The sequence below is a fragment of the Lucilia sericata genome, unplaced genomic scaffold (genome assembly GCF_015586225.1).
Source record: "Lucilia sericata isolate MDLA Ls3-8-SP2 unplaced genomic scaffold, ASM1558622v1 Contig000403F_arrow, whole genome shotgun sequence".
In the NCBI taxonomy this organism is placed as follows: Eukaryota; Metazoa; Arthropoda; class Insecta; order Diptera; family Calliphoridae; genus Lucilia; species Lucilia sericata.
In genome coordinates this window covers 36,497-53,388 of record NW_023994421.1, presented here as the reverse complement: position 1 = coordinate 53,388, position 16,892 = coordinate 36,497, and the positions used below count along the sequence as shown (strand labels likewise).

General features: G+C 31.1%; 1 protein-coding gene across 2 annotated transcripts in view; it reads right to left on the bottom strand.

The window, feature by feature from the left end:
- The window catches only part of LOC119604553 (facilitated trehalose transporter Tret1), a 39,370-nt gene that overhangs the window by 11,022 nt on the left and 11,456 nt on the right, over positions 1-16,892 (bottom strand). Inside the window, exon 1 of one of the 2 annotated variants that reach the window (XM_037957232.1) lies at positions 6,034-6,860. The exons of the other annotated variant lie outside the window; for it this stretch is intronic. Coding sequence (XP_037813160.1) covers positions 6,034-6,156 — 123 coding nt within the window. The 5' untranslated portion in view covers positions 6,157-6,860. Of the gene's footprint in view, positions 1-6,033; positions 6,861-16,892 lie in introns of those variants that run through there. 2 annotated transcript variants of the gene reach the window in all.

The window sequence follows — 16,892 nt, the reverse complement described above, 5'->3', positions numbered from 1 at the left end:
TTTAATCAAGACTATAGACAAGACCATAGTCAAAACTATAGGCAATTCTATAGTCAAGACACTATACACAATAGTATTGATAGACAAGACTATAGATAAGACTATAGACAAAACTATAGTCAACACTATAGACAAAACTATAGTCAGACTACAGACTATAGTCAAACTATAAACTTGACATTAGACTAGATTATAGTCACGACTATAGACTATATTATAGACAAGACTATAGATTAGACTTTAATCAAGACTATAAACTAGACTTTAATCAAGACTATAGACAAGACCATAGTCAAAACTATAGGCAATTCTATAGTCAAGACACTATACACAAGGGTATTGACGAGACCTTAGTCAAAACTCTATACAAGACTATATTCAAGACTATAGTCTAAGCTACAAACTAGACTATAGACAAAACGATAGACAACGCTATAGGCAATACTACAGTCGAGACTAGAGCATAATTTATAGTCGAAACTATAGTCGAGACTATAGAACCTATAGATGAGACTCTACACTAATCTATAGATGAGTCTACTGAAAAGACTATAGTCGAGACTTTAGTTAATACTATAGCCAGGATTATGTACAAGACAATTATTAAAACTAGACGATAGTCAAGACTACAGACTAGACTAGACAAAACTATATCATCTAATAACACTATAAAACTATGTTCCCCTGCATATCCATTAAAGGGTTAATAAACCTTCATCTTAGTAGAACATGTTTTGCATTTACTTTTACTCCAAAATACCAATCGTGGGGACAATTCTGTACCTTCTAGAGTTCTTTATAAATAAGTTAAAGTTTTTTTTATAGCTTCTACTAACTAAGTTCCTCTGCCTGACCATTTAAGGGTTAATAAACCTTCAACAATAAGATTGATATATACGGCCTTTGTGGTACTTTTTTTTTTTTGCATATACTTTTTGCTCTCTACCTACTACTATTTTCAATACAATACAAGTTGACCTTGATAATGTGATAACGTTTTAACGAATTTATAAAAAAATATAAATATTTTACTAAATTTTAATTAATGTTTAACACAAAACAAACATAATATACCAAAATCATAAACGTTTCCTTTTATTAATTTCCTTCCTGGTATTGGTTTTGTCTTTTTTGTTTAATGTATAGTCGATATAAATATTTGTTTAGATAAAATTATATAGAAAAAAATTAAATAAATATGGCTAAATTATAACGTTTTTATTAGCTATAGTATATTTTTTTTGTTATAACTAAATGTTATCAATTTTTCTTTAATGTATAAGTTATGTACATTTAATTGAGTTTGCTTGGTTGGGGGCCGGGCCGGGCGTAAGAGAAAATGTTTAAAACAAAGATAAAGCAAAATTCTTAGAATTTTTTACCACAAAAAGTGACATAAAATAGATATAATTTTAATAAAAATTAGCTAAATAAACAGAATACTTTCATTTTGCTGCTGTTTATAATTATATTTACTTAATAATTATTAAATAAATTTATAAGCTAAATGCCAATGAACCTATATTTAGTTAATTTGTATATTTCACATAAATAAGTAACTCTTTTGTTACTTTTTTTTTTGTTATATTCATTTCTGTCTATCATTTGTTTGGCTTTTATAGATATAATGCTCTAAATATTTATTTTTATTTTTTTGGGGTTAAATAAAAGACAATTTTTTTATTCCAAAAGAGAATAGCTATTATTTAGTTGAAATATGATTCATTTGTCATGAATAACCTTGAGAAAATAATATAAAATTTATAATTTATTTATTTATGTGTAAACATATTTAATAATAAATTTCATTCATTTAAATAAACTTTTAGTTTTATTTGCAAAAAATGTGTAGATGAATGAAAGCAATTCATTGAACAAGTTTTCAAAACTATAAAAATGTTTTAAACAAATCTGAAGACTTTTTATCGTTCAACCTAGTCTGGTAAGCATTTCTCTTTACGCCCACCTCAACCTCTGTGGTAATGAAACTGTTAAAATAAACACTTTAAATGTTTTTGCGACTTTAGATATATTGTTATATTATAATTATTTGCAAATTATTCATAATAAGGTACTATAGTTAGCAATATTTAGTACCCCTAGTGTTATAAGCCAGTAAACAAACAAGTTTTATAAAACTTTTGGATTTAGAACAAAAATTTACATTTGTGAGAAATGTAGTTTTCAGTGTTTAAGGCAAATGATTAGTATAGTGAAAGCTATAAACTGGACTAGAGTTTAGACTATGGACTAGACTCTAAACAGTACTATAGGCTAGTTAATAGTTAAAACTATAGGGCAGATTGTTGTCAGCATAATAGGCTAGAGTGTAGTCAAGACTATAGGTTAAACAATCGTCAATACTACTTCCAAGACTATAAACTAGACTATTATCAAGACTAAAAACTAGACTATAATAAAGACTAAAAACTAGACTATAATCAAGACTATAGACTAGACTATGCTATAGTCCAGACTTTAGAGTAGACTATGGTCCAGACTTTAGACTATACTATAGGCAAGACCATAGACTACAAATCAAGACTATTGACAAGACTATAGACAAGACTTTAGACAAGACTATAGACAGGACTATTGACAAAACTATAGACATATCTATGGACAACACTATAGTCAAGATGATAGACTACACTGTAGTCAAGACTATAGACAAGACTATAGTCAAGACTATAGACAAGACTATATGTCAATACTACAGACTAGACTATAGTCAAGACTGTAGAGAAGAATGTAGACAAGCCGATAGACAAGCCGATAGACAAGACTATAGACAAGGCTATAGTCAAGAGTATAGAAAAGACTATAGTCAAGAGTATAGAAAAGACTATAGTCAAAACTATAGACAATACTATAGTCAGACTATATATCAAAACTACAGACTAAACTATAGTCAAACTATAAACATAACTTTAGACTAGATTATAGTCACGACTATAGACTATATTATAGGCAAGACTATAGACTTTAATCAAGACTATAAACTAGACTTTAGCCAAGACTATAGGCAAGTCTATAGTCAAGACACTATACACAAGAGTATTGACAAGACCATAGTTAAGACTCTATACAAGACTACAGTCAAGACTATAGACTATATTCTACGTTACGGACTAGACTATAGTCAAAATAATAGACAAGGCTATAGACAAGACGAGACTTTAGACAAGACTATAGAAAAGACTATAGACAAGAATATAGTTGAAATTATAGTCGAAACTATAAATTAATCTATAGATGAGACTCTACACTAATCTATAGACTGAAAAGACTATAGTCGAGACCTCTTAGTATGTATATAGGTTTTGGATACAGTGAAGACTATGGACTAAACAGTTATCAAAACATCAGACCAAACTATCCTCTGGTTGCCTGTCCAAATTTTCTCTTTACCTTCAGTGAAAATCTTACGGTAAATTTGAATGTCTACACAAAAATTAACTACAATTTTCTAGCAAACCAAATAAATAACATTACACTACATGTAAAATGTCAAAATTTGACATTTGCAATTAATTCAGAAAAGCATAAACAAATGCAACACAACGCGCCATTTGAACGCATGAGAAATTATTGAAAAAGATTAAGAAAGAGAAAAGAAAAATGCCGGTTGAAAATCTTGAAAAATTTTCCATGCTGATGATGATCAAGTATGAAATTGAATACAAAAAATACATATAAATTATTAATCTTAAAAGTTTTCTTTTTTTGTTCCCCACAACAAACATGAAAACGCATACTTCAACTGACTAACGACTGTGTGTGTACTAGTGCTGCTAAGGAAATGAGTAACCAACACACAAGTAACGGTTACTAATAGATAGTTTTTTGACAAAAAGTTACTTTTAGTTTTTAGTTTTCTTGTATTCTTTGTTTTCCTTATTTTGCTTGGGATATTTAAGAAAATGTTTACCCTTTTTTCTTAAAATGTATTGAAAAGTTTGAAGTACCCACAATGAAAAGTTACGAGTAGCTTTCGCTTAAGCAAAAGTTGCAAAAATTTACATCTCTAGTGTCAACAAAACCACCATATGAATGTAATGTGTTGTTGTTGTTATAATAAATCTTTAAAAGTTTGTCTTGAATAAAGAAAATGTCTATACAAAATAATCTTAAAAAATGAAGAAAAACACAAATCCATTATTGAAGATGATAATCTATGTTTTAAACATTACTTTAAGAAACCTCAATTGAAATTTTATAGTCTGAACACGTAGGAAGTTTTCTTTCTTTACTTTACTTATGGAATTTCTTAATGAAGAAGAATATTTTCTTATTGTTGATCTTTTTTTTTGGAGTTTTCTGTTTTGTTATGAAATTGATTAGAACACGCATTATTTTTGTCTAGTAACCCAGCAACAAATGTAAAAGGCATTTCCTTACACTTCTTTTAATATAAAAGAAATAAGTTCTTTTAAATTATTCCCTGTATATAAAAAATGTAAACTAGACCTATAACCTATTCCAAAGTACCAGCCCGGTAACCAGTCTTTGTTAAACAAAACTTCTTCCTATAAATAATAACAACTAGAACTGTAAACTATAACAAAGAACCAGTCCTGAAACTAGTTCTGAATCTGTTACAATCAGAAATTATCAAAACAATTAATGTTTTATAAGAGTCTTCTTTAAACAAATCGTGTTGAGTTTTCTTAACATTTATTAAAAAAGGTTTGCTGGGCAAGTTATTAAAAGAACCCAAACGTAATATTAGTAAATATTTTAATATAATTTAACCACCTTGTCTTTTTGGAAATGTATTAGTATCTAGAGTATTACTTTTATTTTCCAAATGACGCAAATAGAATAAATTTAAAATGCTGCGTCATATTTTTTGAAAAGATATTTTTAAAGAGTTAAGATAAAGCAGGTTTTCTTTGAAAGATTAGAATTTATAAAAGTTTTTAATCTAAAAAAAACTTTCTTTTGATAGAATAGGAAATTTTAAAATGGTTTATCTAGAGGTTAATTTGACATTGATATTAAATGGAAAGAAGAAACTAAATTGAAAAGTTTTAACTGTAAAAGTTGTTTAATTTATAGAATTTTTAATAAAATTTTGAAACATTTAAAATTTTTTAAATTGAAACTGAATAAAGAAAAAAGTTTTAATCGGGAAATTTTAAAAAAAGCATTACAAAGGATTCAGTACCTTCTATAGAGCATCGTTTGAGTAGTTTTGGTTGCTGCAACCAAAAATTTGTATTACATCAACTATTTGCAGGCAATGAAATGATTCACTGGCATTAATTACATATTTTTTAATGTTAACTGCAGAAATTCTGTTAAATAAACTGATTAAGTATTAAATTAAGTAAATTTTGTAAGTATTTCATTTAAAAATTAGTAATTATAAACATAAACGTTGGTTGCTGCAATTATCTAAACAATTAAGCGTTTGTAGTTGCAGTAAAAGAAAATAAACCGTTATAGAACTAAATAAATTAAGTGATTTTGCAAGTATTTCATTGAAAATTTAGTAATCGCAAACATAAAAGTTAGTTGTGGCAATTAAACCAATTAATTAAATGTTTTTAGTTGCAGTGAAAGAAAATAAACCGTTATAGAACTAAACAAATTAAGTGATTTTGCCAGTATTTCATTGAAAATTTAGTAATCACAAACATAAAAGTTAGTTGCGGCAATTAAACCAACCAATTAAATGCTTTTAGTGGCAGCAGCAGAATTTTTGTTAAATAAACCGATTTATAACTAAATAAATTAAATGATTTTGCAAGTATTTCATTTCAAGTTTAGTAATCACAACCACAAAAGTTGGTTGTCACAATTAACTTAAAATTTTTTTAAGAAATTCGTTTAAAATTTCCTATTTTCAACTAAAACTAATCTTCTTTTTGCTATTTAAACAAAAATTTGTGGTAAAAATTCTCTTGTATACAGACTTTTGCCATAAAATACATATGTTGTACAAAATTGTACACATATTGATGGAAAAAAAAATTCCTGTACTTGATGATAGATTAAAAAAAAAATAATAAAAAAAAAATTAATTACCGCTTGTTGTGAGCCATATTTTTCAGCTCCATTTACAGCCTTTTCCAATAAATGTGAACTTTCTTCGGTGGCCAACAAGGCGTTATTGTGTTTAAGATTCGATTCCGATGAGGTTGATGACATTTTGTTGTTTTTGTATTTTGTATATGATGAGATTTTTTGTTATTTAATAAATAATTTGTTTTTGTTGGTTTTTGGTTTATAAATACTTAAATTTATAATAATAAATATATGAGATTACTTTAGGTTTTTTTTAACACTAATTTTAATAAATATTTTATAATTTTGTTTTTAACAAATAAATACTAAGTTCGGGATATGTTTTGAGTATAATAAGTTTTTGTTTTTTGTTGTTGTTGTTGTTGTTGGTAATTGTTATTTTTGATTTCTTGCAAATTTTTTAAAATATATTGTTTAGCAATTACTTTGCTTTGGTACATTAAAATAGTTAAATGACAAATTTTCTGTTACGTTATCAAAATGTTTCTTTAATGTTTTGTTTGCGTCTGATGGTAATGTCCTTTGGAATGTGTCCTTTAACGTTAAGGTTATAAAACATACACTATTTTTCATTATTTTATTAACGCCTACACTTTTACTAAGACGGGGGGCATTGATGCGCCTGCGTTTTTGGACTCTGTACTCGCTGCTGTTAAGGTTTAACCGTTAAAAATACAACTCTGTTTAAGGGTCTGTAAAGTTTCTTCTTTTTTTGTTGTTATTAATTGTTAATAAATTGTGAATTTTTCTTTTATTGCAAATTTTTCTTTTATATTTTTATAAAATTGCTGGGAGTATTCTCGCTTAATGGAATTTTTTTAACACTATTCGAGTATTCTTTTTTTTTTTGTTTAATTTAAATTTATAACAAATTTTGAGTATTTTGTTTAATTCTTTTGTTTGAATTTTATTTTTTTAAAACAAGCCAAAATAAAATTTTGCTTAAATACTTTATTTATATATTTTTTCTGTATTTCTTAACACCGCCACGACTTGATTGTTAATGTCTCATTGCCTACCTTACGCGCCAAATAAAAACATATTTTGCTCAATGTTTTTTCCTTAATGAAGTAAAACTACAACAACAACAAAACTGTAAAATCCTCTCTTTTCTCTTGCCTGCAATTTCATTTAATCGAACAATCCCCCAGTTATATTCCATATCAAGCTCATTCATATGTTAACGCTCTCTCTCTCTCTTTTAATCTCACTTTTTTTTCAATTTATGCATTTCCATTTAAAGTTTCATCATCATCATCATTGTAGTCACCATGTTTTTGATAACAGCGCCAACACCAGCCCCCATAAGTAAATTAGATTGTTAACCCCCTTCTTTTCTTTCCTTGCTTCTTTGTCTTGTGCTTTGTATTCGTTCATTTGCTTTTTCTCTGACATTGATTATTGTATATCGAGCCTCTTTGCCTTTTAAGAATCAGTAACAATGGCCACAAAAACAACTACAACAACAGCAGCAAATAAAACTGGAAATTAATGCAGGCGCTTAGTAATTGTGTGTACCACCTATGTACACAATTTGTACTCTTACACTCTCTTTCTCTCTCGCATTTCCGTTTTTTAGTTATCGTTAAACAGAAAAATTCTCTCAAAAGTTTACTTTCTTAACGTGCCTCCACCTCGCACGTTTTTGTTTTAGTATCGTGCTGGGTTTTTTTTTGGTGTATTTTGTACCTTACTTAACAGTGTGGCTTATTTAGCGTATTTCGGAATGGTTTTAATGATTTTCCAAAGTTCTTGGCATTTACGAGAATTCTCGAAGTTCTATGTACATGTTGAGCGTTCTTGTATACCCTGCTTTGTTTTAAGACATCTCTTGCGGAACAATCCCATAGAAGACGTTTGTCCTTCTCCTTCTATACGAACTGATGTGTTCAGTTATATGTTCCCGATATGTAAGAAGTCTTAGCGAATTCCTAACAATAGCCAAGAATGGCCAAATCCTTTTATGTGAGAGATGGGATTTGAACAATTGGGATATCGTTTGTGCCATTTCTTTTGCCGTCCATTCTTCGATCATGTTTGATATCTCGGATAGAGGAATGTTCATTTTATTCTGCTTAATCCTAGAATAGTCAGTTAATTGCGCAACTCGACAAAGTTTCATTAGAGTTTGGATTGTAGTCAGGAAGATGTTTTAATCTTATGAGAGATGATGTAAGACTATTCACGTCGATGATCAATGACCGATGTCTTGAGATTTAGTTTCTCGTGGTAAAGGATACGGGCATTCGATAACTGGATGAGAAGGAAGAGTTCAACCTTTTCGGATAGAATTCCTAAACCAGCAACCGTAACAATCTGGATAAGAGTTTAAGCATTACGTAATCTGATGGAAACCAAGGAAGCCAAGTTTATCGGGAAAAAATTCTGACAGAACAGTTTTTGTAGAGTGTTTGGTGTTTATTCTTCCCATTCGGGTGTTCAGATTTGGAAGAACATTTCAAAGCTTAGTGTATGTTACATCATCTTCAATTCCAAAATTGGCTAGCTTTGTAGCATCAATGTGTCCGAATATCTGCGTTTAATACTCGATGGATCAATGTCTAGTACTTCTAGTTTCTCCTCCAGACTGACTTAGGATTGTACATTGTGCAAAATAGTTTCCGCCAGATAAGTGAAACAGAAAATACTCCAAAATTATGGAACATTTCAAAACTGTACCATCCACTCGTGGTGTTCTTAATTGTATAAATCTCCATTTCGATCTTTGCGAAGATGATCTCCTGACTCTCTTTCCTAACTGTTAATAGTTGGTCTCTCTTGTTATAATAAAGACGAGGAGCTAACGATCACTCTCTACTGGATTTCCTACAATTTTCTTCCTCCTTCGGTATTACATTTCCACAAGAGCTTAGACTACCAAATTTCTCCAAAATTTTGGAAAATTCCAAATCTGTACCATCCAGTCGAGGTGTTTTTAATTGTATAAATCTCCATTTCGTTCTTTGCGAGGTTGACCTCTTGACTTACTTTCCGAGCTGATGATAGATGGTCTCTCTTGTCATAGTGAAGTCGAGGAGCTAACGATCACTTTCTAATGAATTTCCTACAAGAATAGAAGGCACAGAGCTCCTTATTTCTTCCTCTTTCGGTATTATATTTCCACGAGAGCTTAGGTTTCCAAAATTCTCCAAAATTTTGGAAATTTCCAAAACTGTACCATTTAGTCGAGGTGTTCTTAATTGTATAAATCTCCATTTCGGTCTATGCGAGGTTGACCTCTTTGACTTTCTTTCCTAGCTGATGATAGTTGGTCTCTCTTGTCATAATGAAGACGAGGAGCTAATGACCACTTTCTAATGAATTTCCTACAAGAATAGATGGTACAGAGCTCCTCTTACTTCTTCCTCTTTCGGTATTATATTTCCACGAGAGCTTAGGTTTCCAAAATTCTCCAAAATTTTGGAAATTTCAAAAACTGTACCATTTAGTCGAGGTGTTCTTAATTGTATAAATCTCCATTTCGGTCTATGCGAGGTTGACCTCTTGACTTTCTTTCCTAGCTGATGATAGTTGGTCTCTCTTGTCATAATGAAGACAAGGAGCTAATGATCACTTTCAAATGGATTTCCTACAAGAATAGATGGTACAGAGATCCTCTTATCTCTTCCTCTTTCGGAGAGCTTAAACTTTCAAAATACTTCAAAATTTTGGAAAATTCCAAAACTGTACTATCCAGTCGAGGTGTTCTTGACTCACTTTCCTAACTCTTGATAGTTGGTCTCTCTTGTCATAATGAATACGAGGAGCTAACGTTAAGCAGAGTTCCATTTGCACAATCTGATATTCACAATGTAGATTCAATCATTCCTGCATTTTATTGGTTCGATGCTATATCGGTGATGTCCAGCCGAACGGGTCGAATTATCAGGAAGTAGATGATATGATATTGTATCCCTATTGTGTACCCTAGATAGATCATTAGCTTCTAATCGATACTGAACACATACATAAATGTCTATTCGATGTGCTGATGTCGGGTATCAGAACCAAGATTATACGTCTATTATCGTCTGGACTGATCGGTCGACGCTTGTTCTTCATTGATTTCTGAATCTGTTTTCATCAATTTCTATAACAAAGGCACAGAAATGTTTCGTCGAATGAATATGATTTAATTTTAGTTATCAAGAACCCAGATGATTCATTAATGTTATCGCTTTTTAGATCGAACGAAATTTCAGTAATGTTCACATAAACTTTAGATTTCATATAAATGCTTTGACAACACTGTCTCTAACCACCAGACATTAAACAAACAACAACAAAATAAATATACAAATGAGGGTGTGTGTGCCAAGTTACAAGTGGTAGGTTTGTGTGTTTACGGAGCGTTTATAGAGGCCTTTTGACGTCACACACTCTGCAAGTTTACTTTGAATACTTTTTTTTTTTCCAATTCGTTTTATATGTACATTGAGGCACAGTGATATTATTCAAATAAAAAATATTTGGTGAACAATATTAAATACATATTTACATAGTAGATTTGTTTTTGTTTGGAAAAATACAAAGAATTTGAAATTAATTAAAAACAACCGACGTAGGTAAACGATTTTAGTTCGGCATTGCTTAATAAATATAATTTTGGATTATTAATGAGCACTAATATTACTGGTCATTAGGCTTTAACGACGTAAAATGTCATATTAATTTAATAGTTTCAGGTTTACTGTTGAAAATCTGGTTAAAGTTTCCGTTTAGTTTAAAAAATTGTATACCTATTGATCTATTACTTACCAGGAAGCAATTTGGTAAGAGAGTAATGTACATATTTAAAGAAAGGACTAGATATACACGGGCGGGCACACGAGTAATATGACCTGTCAAAGTATTGCTTCTGAAGAGCAAGGATGGGATTGTCTAAATGTAATATGTAATAAATTACAATGTGTAATGATTCATTTTTTGCAATGATTAAAAAAACAAGCAATTCACATTAGGTCAGGGTTGTATTTTTATGTAAACACAGAGAAAAAGTAAGACAGCTGTTTTCATCTTTGTTATTGTTTTTTTCATATGTAAAGTGTAAAGTGTGATCGTGTGAAGGGCCCTTTAAACTTTACGTACTTAAAGTTTGTTCATGTGAAGTGGGCTTAACAGTTTTCCAAAGAAACTATAACTTGATCTTTCTTGTCATTATTAGGGTGGAGAGCAAATTACTGCTGTTATAACCATATTTGCCATAAGTTAAAAGATATATCGAAGGTTGATATTCACAAGATAGATTCATGTATATCGGGAAATGATTGCTGCGATTATATGCCGTTCATGATATACATATTAAACTTAAGTGTGGATCTTTGTTAGCTGGGGTCTAGGAATGATGATTTGTACAAAAACTTATGCGTGTTTTCTGTTATTTATAAAGATCCAAAACTATAAACTTTAAATCAAAGTAGTCGGCGATTTCTTGATCATGTCTAAACAGATCATTGGTCGATTTAGTTTATTTTTAATAATGAAATTCTGGAGTACATATCTTATATACTCATCAAAGAAATGGGTCGAAATTTATTGGGTTTTTTATAAGGATGCTTTTAATTATTGGCTTACGCTTACTTTAACCGAAAGTCTAACTTTATAGATGAAGGAGTTTAATTATTTTTTTATATTTCTCTTAAATGTATAACGAATTGTTTTTGTCACATTTTAACAAAATTATACTGATGTCATTCCTAATAATTTGCTAAATACATACAGCTAAAGTAAAAAATTAATTAATTTGGTTTCGTTTGCTAAAATTAACAAATTAAACTTGTTCTCTTTTAATAGCAAATAAAAAAAAACAAAAGGTCAATTTTAGATGAATACCAGTTTTTGTTTTTGAACTTGACAGCCCACTGTGTCTGCGTTGCTACGCATAGCAACAGTTTTATTCATCATCATGAGCAATTCACATAAAAAAACACATTCAATGTAGTACAAGAAAGAGTAGAAATAAAAACCAAATTCATATGACTTTGATTGTAATAACAAAAATTTTGAGAGTAATTTGAAAATGGTTGTATCTGTACGAGCAATCAAATGTCTTCTCCAAAATCAGAAGCAAAAAGAAATAACTAAAAATAAAATCTACTAAAAATATTCAACGGAATTTTCAAGTGACTATGAATACAAACGTGACTTTTGTAGCGCAAACCGCATAAAACATTACGTTTCGTTGGGGAGACGCCAACAACAACAATAACCATACAACCATATCGATTTTTTATTCATACATATAACTTTCTTATTGTTGTTGTTGTTGTTGCAGTGTTTATTTAGGTGAATCTTTACTTTACAAAGTCACCTTCAAAATACAAAATGAAAATTATTGAATTTTGATGAAATTTTCGTTTTATTGTTGTATGTTTATACGAATAAACAATTTCCAAAATTAGATAAATTACTAACATTCTTACGTACATAGAATTTAACAGAACAAATGAGTAAGTGTACCAGAAAGAGTACATATTTCATTGTCTATTTCGAAGGACCATTTAACAAACAATTTTGCTCTCTTTGCTGTAAAAGCATTTGTTAATGGAAACTATTAGCCAGAGAACTAAATGAAACTATTTAAGGGACACGTGTTTTTTTCCTTATGTAGTTTCTTGCTAAAAATCCAAGTCATTTATCAACAATTTTGTATTTTATAGTTAGAACTTGATAACGATATGTATTTAGCCACCCATTTATACTTTTATTTTAAAACATGTGTGTTTGTTTGTGTTTGTTTTTTTGCGAAAAATGTCATATGATTTATGGTAGGCATAAAAGAGCTTTTATTGTTTGTTTGCTTTTTCCCGTTAATTATGTTCTCTCTCTCTTTAGTAGTATGTAAAAGTTTTGTTGTGACGTCACGCAGAGTGTTTGTGACAAGCCCCAAAATCTTTAACCAATGAAAATTAGTTTTGCTTCATTGGCCTCTAAAATTCATGTAAGAGTATGTGTGTGTGTGAATGTTTGCATTTGTTTTGTACTTAAAAGAAGAATGAGAGCGATGTGGTGGAGGTAATGATGATGATGATTCAAAACATAAATAAAACAACAATAAAGTATACAGAAAACACTTGACACAGACACACACACACAAATGGTATCAGTGTGTCAGCAACAGAACTCGGTTAAAACGAATACTTTTTAGAGCAAAACTTTAAGGTATACATACTAAAAATTGGCAAATATGTAAATAATAACAAATGTAAGGAGCCATGTAGGTCTTAGTGGTCATCATTCTCTGCTTTTGACGAGCGGTTCATGGTGGTCGTCTTTGTGTCACCACAATGAGCATTTTGATAAGGTTTCTATGATTCTAAGTTATGGAAGTATAAGAGGCTCATACGATCCACATAGTCCACCTAAAGTGCTCTGTGTACACCCTGTGGGTGTATTAATTTTGGGTGTCTTGATACAAATCTTTTATGCGGCAATTGTACCAAGTAATAGGTGTAAAGTGCAAACTTTCCGACATATACTAATGCTCAATAAGATATCGGGTTCCTCTATTTTGGGTCCGGAGAGCAAACTCTAACAGGTTATGTAGAGACCTACTGTAACTTAGGATAGTTGAAAAGTAACAGTCTAAACTAATCAGCTATCTACTGGGCTCTACTATGGGTTATTGGAGGTCTAGATCGAACCCAAATCCTTTTTCACGAAGAAGAAACCCTATTTCGCACTCCTTAACATCAAAATCTCTGGAATAAGATCATCAATGTCTCCTTCAAAATAAGGTATAATCCGCTGAAATTAATGGCAATCATTTTGGAAATTCTTGGAAACTCGTTTTCATACTGTGGAGAGAACCTTCTATTCTCAACAGTCTCGCAAATTAATGGAATCTACCAATTTCCTGTATACCTAAAACAGGCAATCGTTGAATGCGTTAAGATCAAAAGAGATACCATGATGTTCCAAATCAAACGCTTCAATTTCGGCAGATCCATTAAAATCATATAGAACTGTTTTCAAAACCCAGACCTGTCTACAAATGATTGAACGATCTGAGTCTTCGAAATAGATAAGGGCCTCGTCAAATTGATAGCATGTGCCAAAGAGCGGTTTTGCTATTTTTCTAAAGCTCTGATCAAGAATAGTTGAAGGAATTAAGCTTAACTTGGTCTCAACGAAAATAGAACTGTTTCGTAAATCCAGGCCTGCGGACTAAGGTTCTTCGAAGTAAACTTAGGCAAATGATCTAATTAAGAATCATGACAAATGCGCTAAGTTCGACATTGGTCTCTGTGGAAGAGATACAAAGAAGTTCCTCAACAACAGCCAAACTTTTTCGCTTCGCAAATGGAGAACTGTGTTCAACGTTTAGAAGGAGGCCACAATCTCCGAAACCCAAGGAAGTTCTAGACGACTTGGATTCATCACAGGTTCAGGAAAACGTGGGATGTTATGAAACGTTAAGAAGACCCTGATACTGACCCATGGGTATGTTATCAAAAAATCAACTTCACAATTTACAATGTTAATCCAAGATACCAAGAGATTATAGAACAATGTTGCTACGGAAATGCATATCTGCCTTCGAACGTTTGAAAGATAGTCAAGGTCTCCGAACCTGAAGAAAACTCTTAAAGGCTTGTGATCGTTTCAGAGAAATCACTTACTAACTCAAGAATAGTTGAAGGAATTTATCTTGACTTGGTCTCAGCGAATATTATAGAACTGTTTCAGAAATCCAGACGAAGAAAACCCAGGCAATCGATCTAATAAGGAATCTAGACTAATGCTATAGATTCGACATGGTCTCTGTGGAAGGAATACAAAGAAGTTCCTCACCAACAGCCACAATACTTGCCTGAAAGCTACTGGAAGAAAGCTCTTAATAAGAATTTGTTTAAATCCTATAGATTCGACTTAGTATCTGAAGAAGAGATAATAAGAGATTATAGAACGGTGTTACTTCGCCTGCCTTTGAACGTTTGCAAGGTAGTCAAGGTCTCCGAACCTGAACGAAATTCATGAAGGATTGTGATCGTTTCACAGAATTCTCTTGCTAACTCCAATAAAATATGGGAAGTTACGAAGTCGAGTTTATCTTCCCATATGTCTTAAAAGTAGACGGCATTGAGGTCCCTGGTTAAGATACTGACCCGACACCAATACATATGCAAAGATTCTATGGTCACATTGGACAACGATGAAAATTTTAGAATACCTTTAACATGGAAATCCAAACATTTTTATCAACTGAATGGTAGCCAGGCTCTCCGAAGTGGAAGGAAATTGTAAAAGTATTGTGTTTATATTGAAACAGAAGTTACAGAAACCGACAGTCCATGTGAAACATAGGGAGTTATATTACGTTTGAGCTTATCTTTTCGCATGTTTACCGAACAGAGGACTAAGAAGAAGTTACTGGTCAAATCTATAAAGAATTGTCCATTCTTTGGCAGATAATTTGATGAGAATAACCGGATCCTTAGTGACTTGAAAAATTCAAATGGTGGAAGCAAACCTTCTGCTTATAAAGAAACAGCAGATTTCCTTAAGTTCGATAGAACATGAAATTGTAAGTATGGTAATAAAGGGGAACTTTTTCGAGCATTGCTGACTGTATAGTAGGTATAAATCGAACAATATTGTCCTCCAAAGCGTCATTTGTAGCTAGATCAACAGCATAAAGTACTACACGAAGATCTGAACTTCGATGAACACCCAAAGAATCGTTTTAATTAAGATTCTGCGCTGGTTTCGACGTAGTCTCTGTGGTAGAGATACTTAGAAGTTCCTTAACAGCCACAGATCCATCAGAACTAGCGGAGATTATTATCTAGCAGAGCTTGGCTTCGGAAAGGCAGGTGTGGCTTTGAACGTTTAGAAGGTGGTTAGGGTTTCTAAATCCAAAAGAAATTGAATGATTTACATAGTAATCTGTAATGATTTGTCAATTCTTTGGCAGATGATTTGATGAGGGTAATCTGTTCCTTGGTGAATTAAAAAACTCAAATGTTGGATGGAAACCTTCTGCTTATAAAGAAGCAGCAAGTTGTCCAATTAGAAATATCGGGTGTTTCCTTAAGTTCGATAGAACATGAATTTGTGAGTATGGTAATTAAAAGCAACTTTTTCGAGAATAGCTCGATGTATGTCAGGAATAAAGTGAACTATGTTGGTGTCCAAAGCGTCAATTTTAGCTGGTTCATCAGCATAAACTACTACACGAAGATCTGAACTTCGATGAGCTTTAATTAAGATTCTGCGCTTGTTCCTCAACAGCTACAGATTCATCAAAATTAGAGGTGATTATACACTACAGTGCTTGGGTCCGGAAAGTCAGATGTGCAGTCAGGGTTTCTAAACCCAAAAGAAATTGAATGATTTACATGGTAAATGTTATTAATATGGTAGCCTTGTTCAAGTGGCAATCTATTCAATATGAGTTGCCAGAGTATAAATGTCAAAAAGGACAGCGCATTTTGACAGTTCGTTAAAAATTTATTCGCCTGTTGTTATAATGTAATATTTAAAATATATACTTAATTATATATTTTGCTTAACATAGTTATTGTTGTTTGTTTGTTTAGTTTAGTTTTTAAATTATAAAAGAATATGTATAATTTTTCAGCTGTTAGCTGTCTACTACTAGACAATAACAAAAAACGTAGGTACATAAATTAATAAACAAAATCACGCGATTTACTGAAAAATAACAAATGTCAGGTATTTTTTGGATTATTTTTCAGTTGTGGTTACTTTTTTTTAATATTTTTAAAATGTGTATATAGACAAAATTTATTTAAAGAAAGAAACACAAAAAGTAGAAGAAGTATACATAAGTAAATAAATAATAACCCATATACCCATATAAAAGACTTGGTTAGAGGCAAAATAATACAACTTAA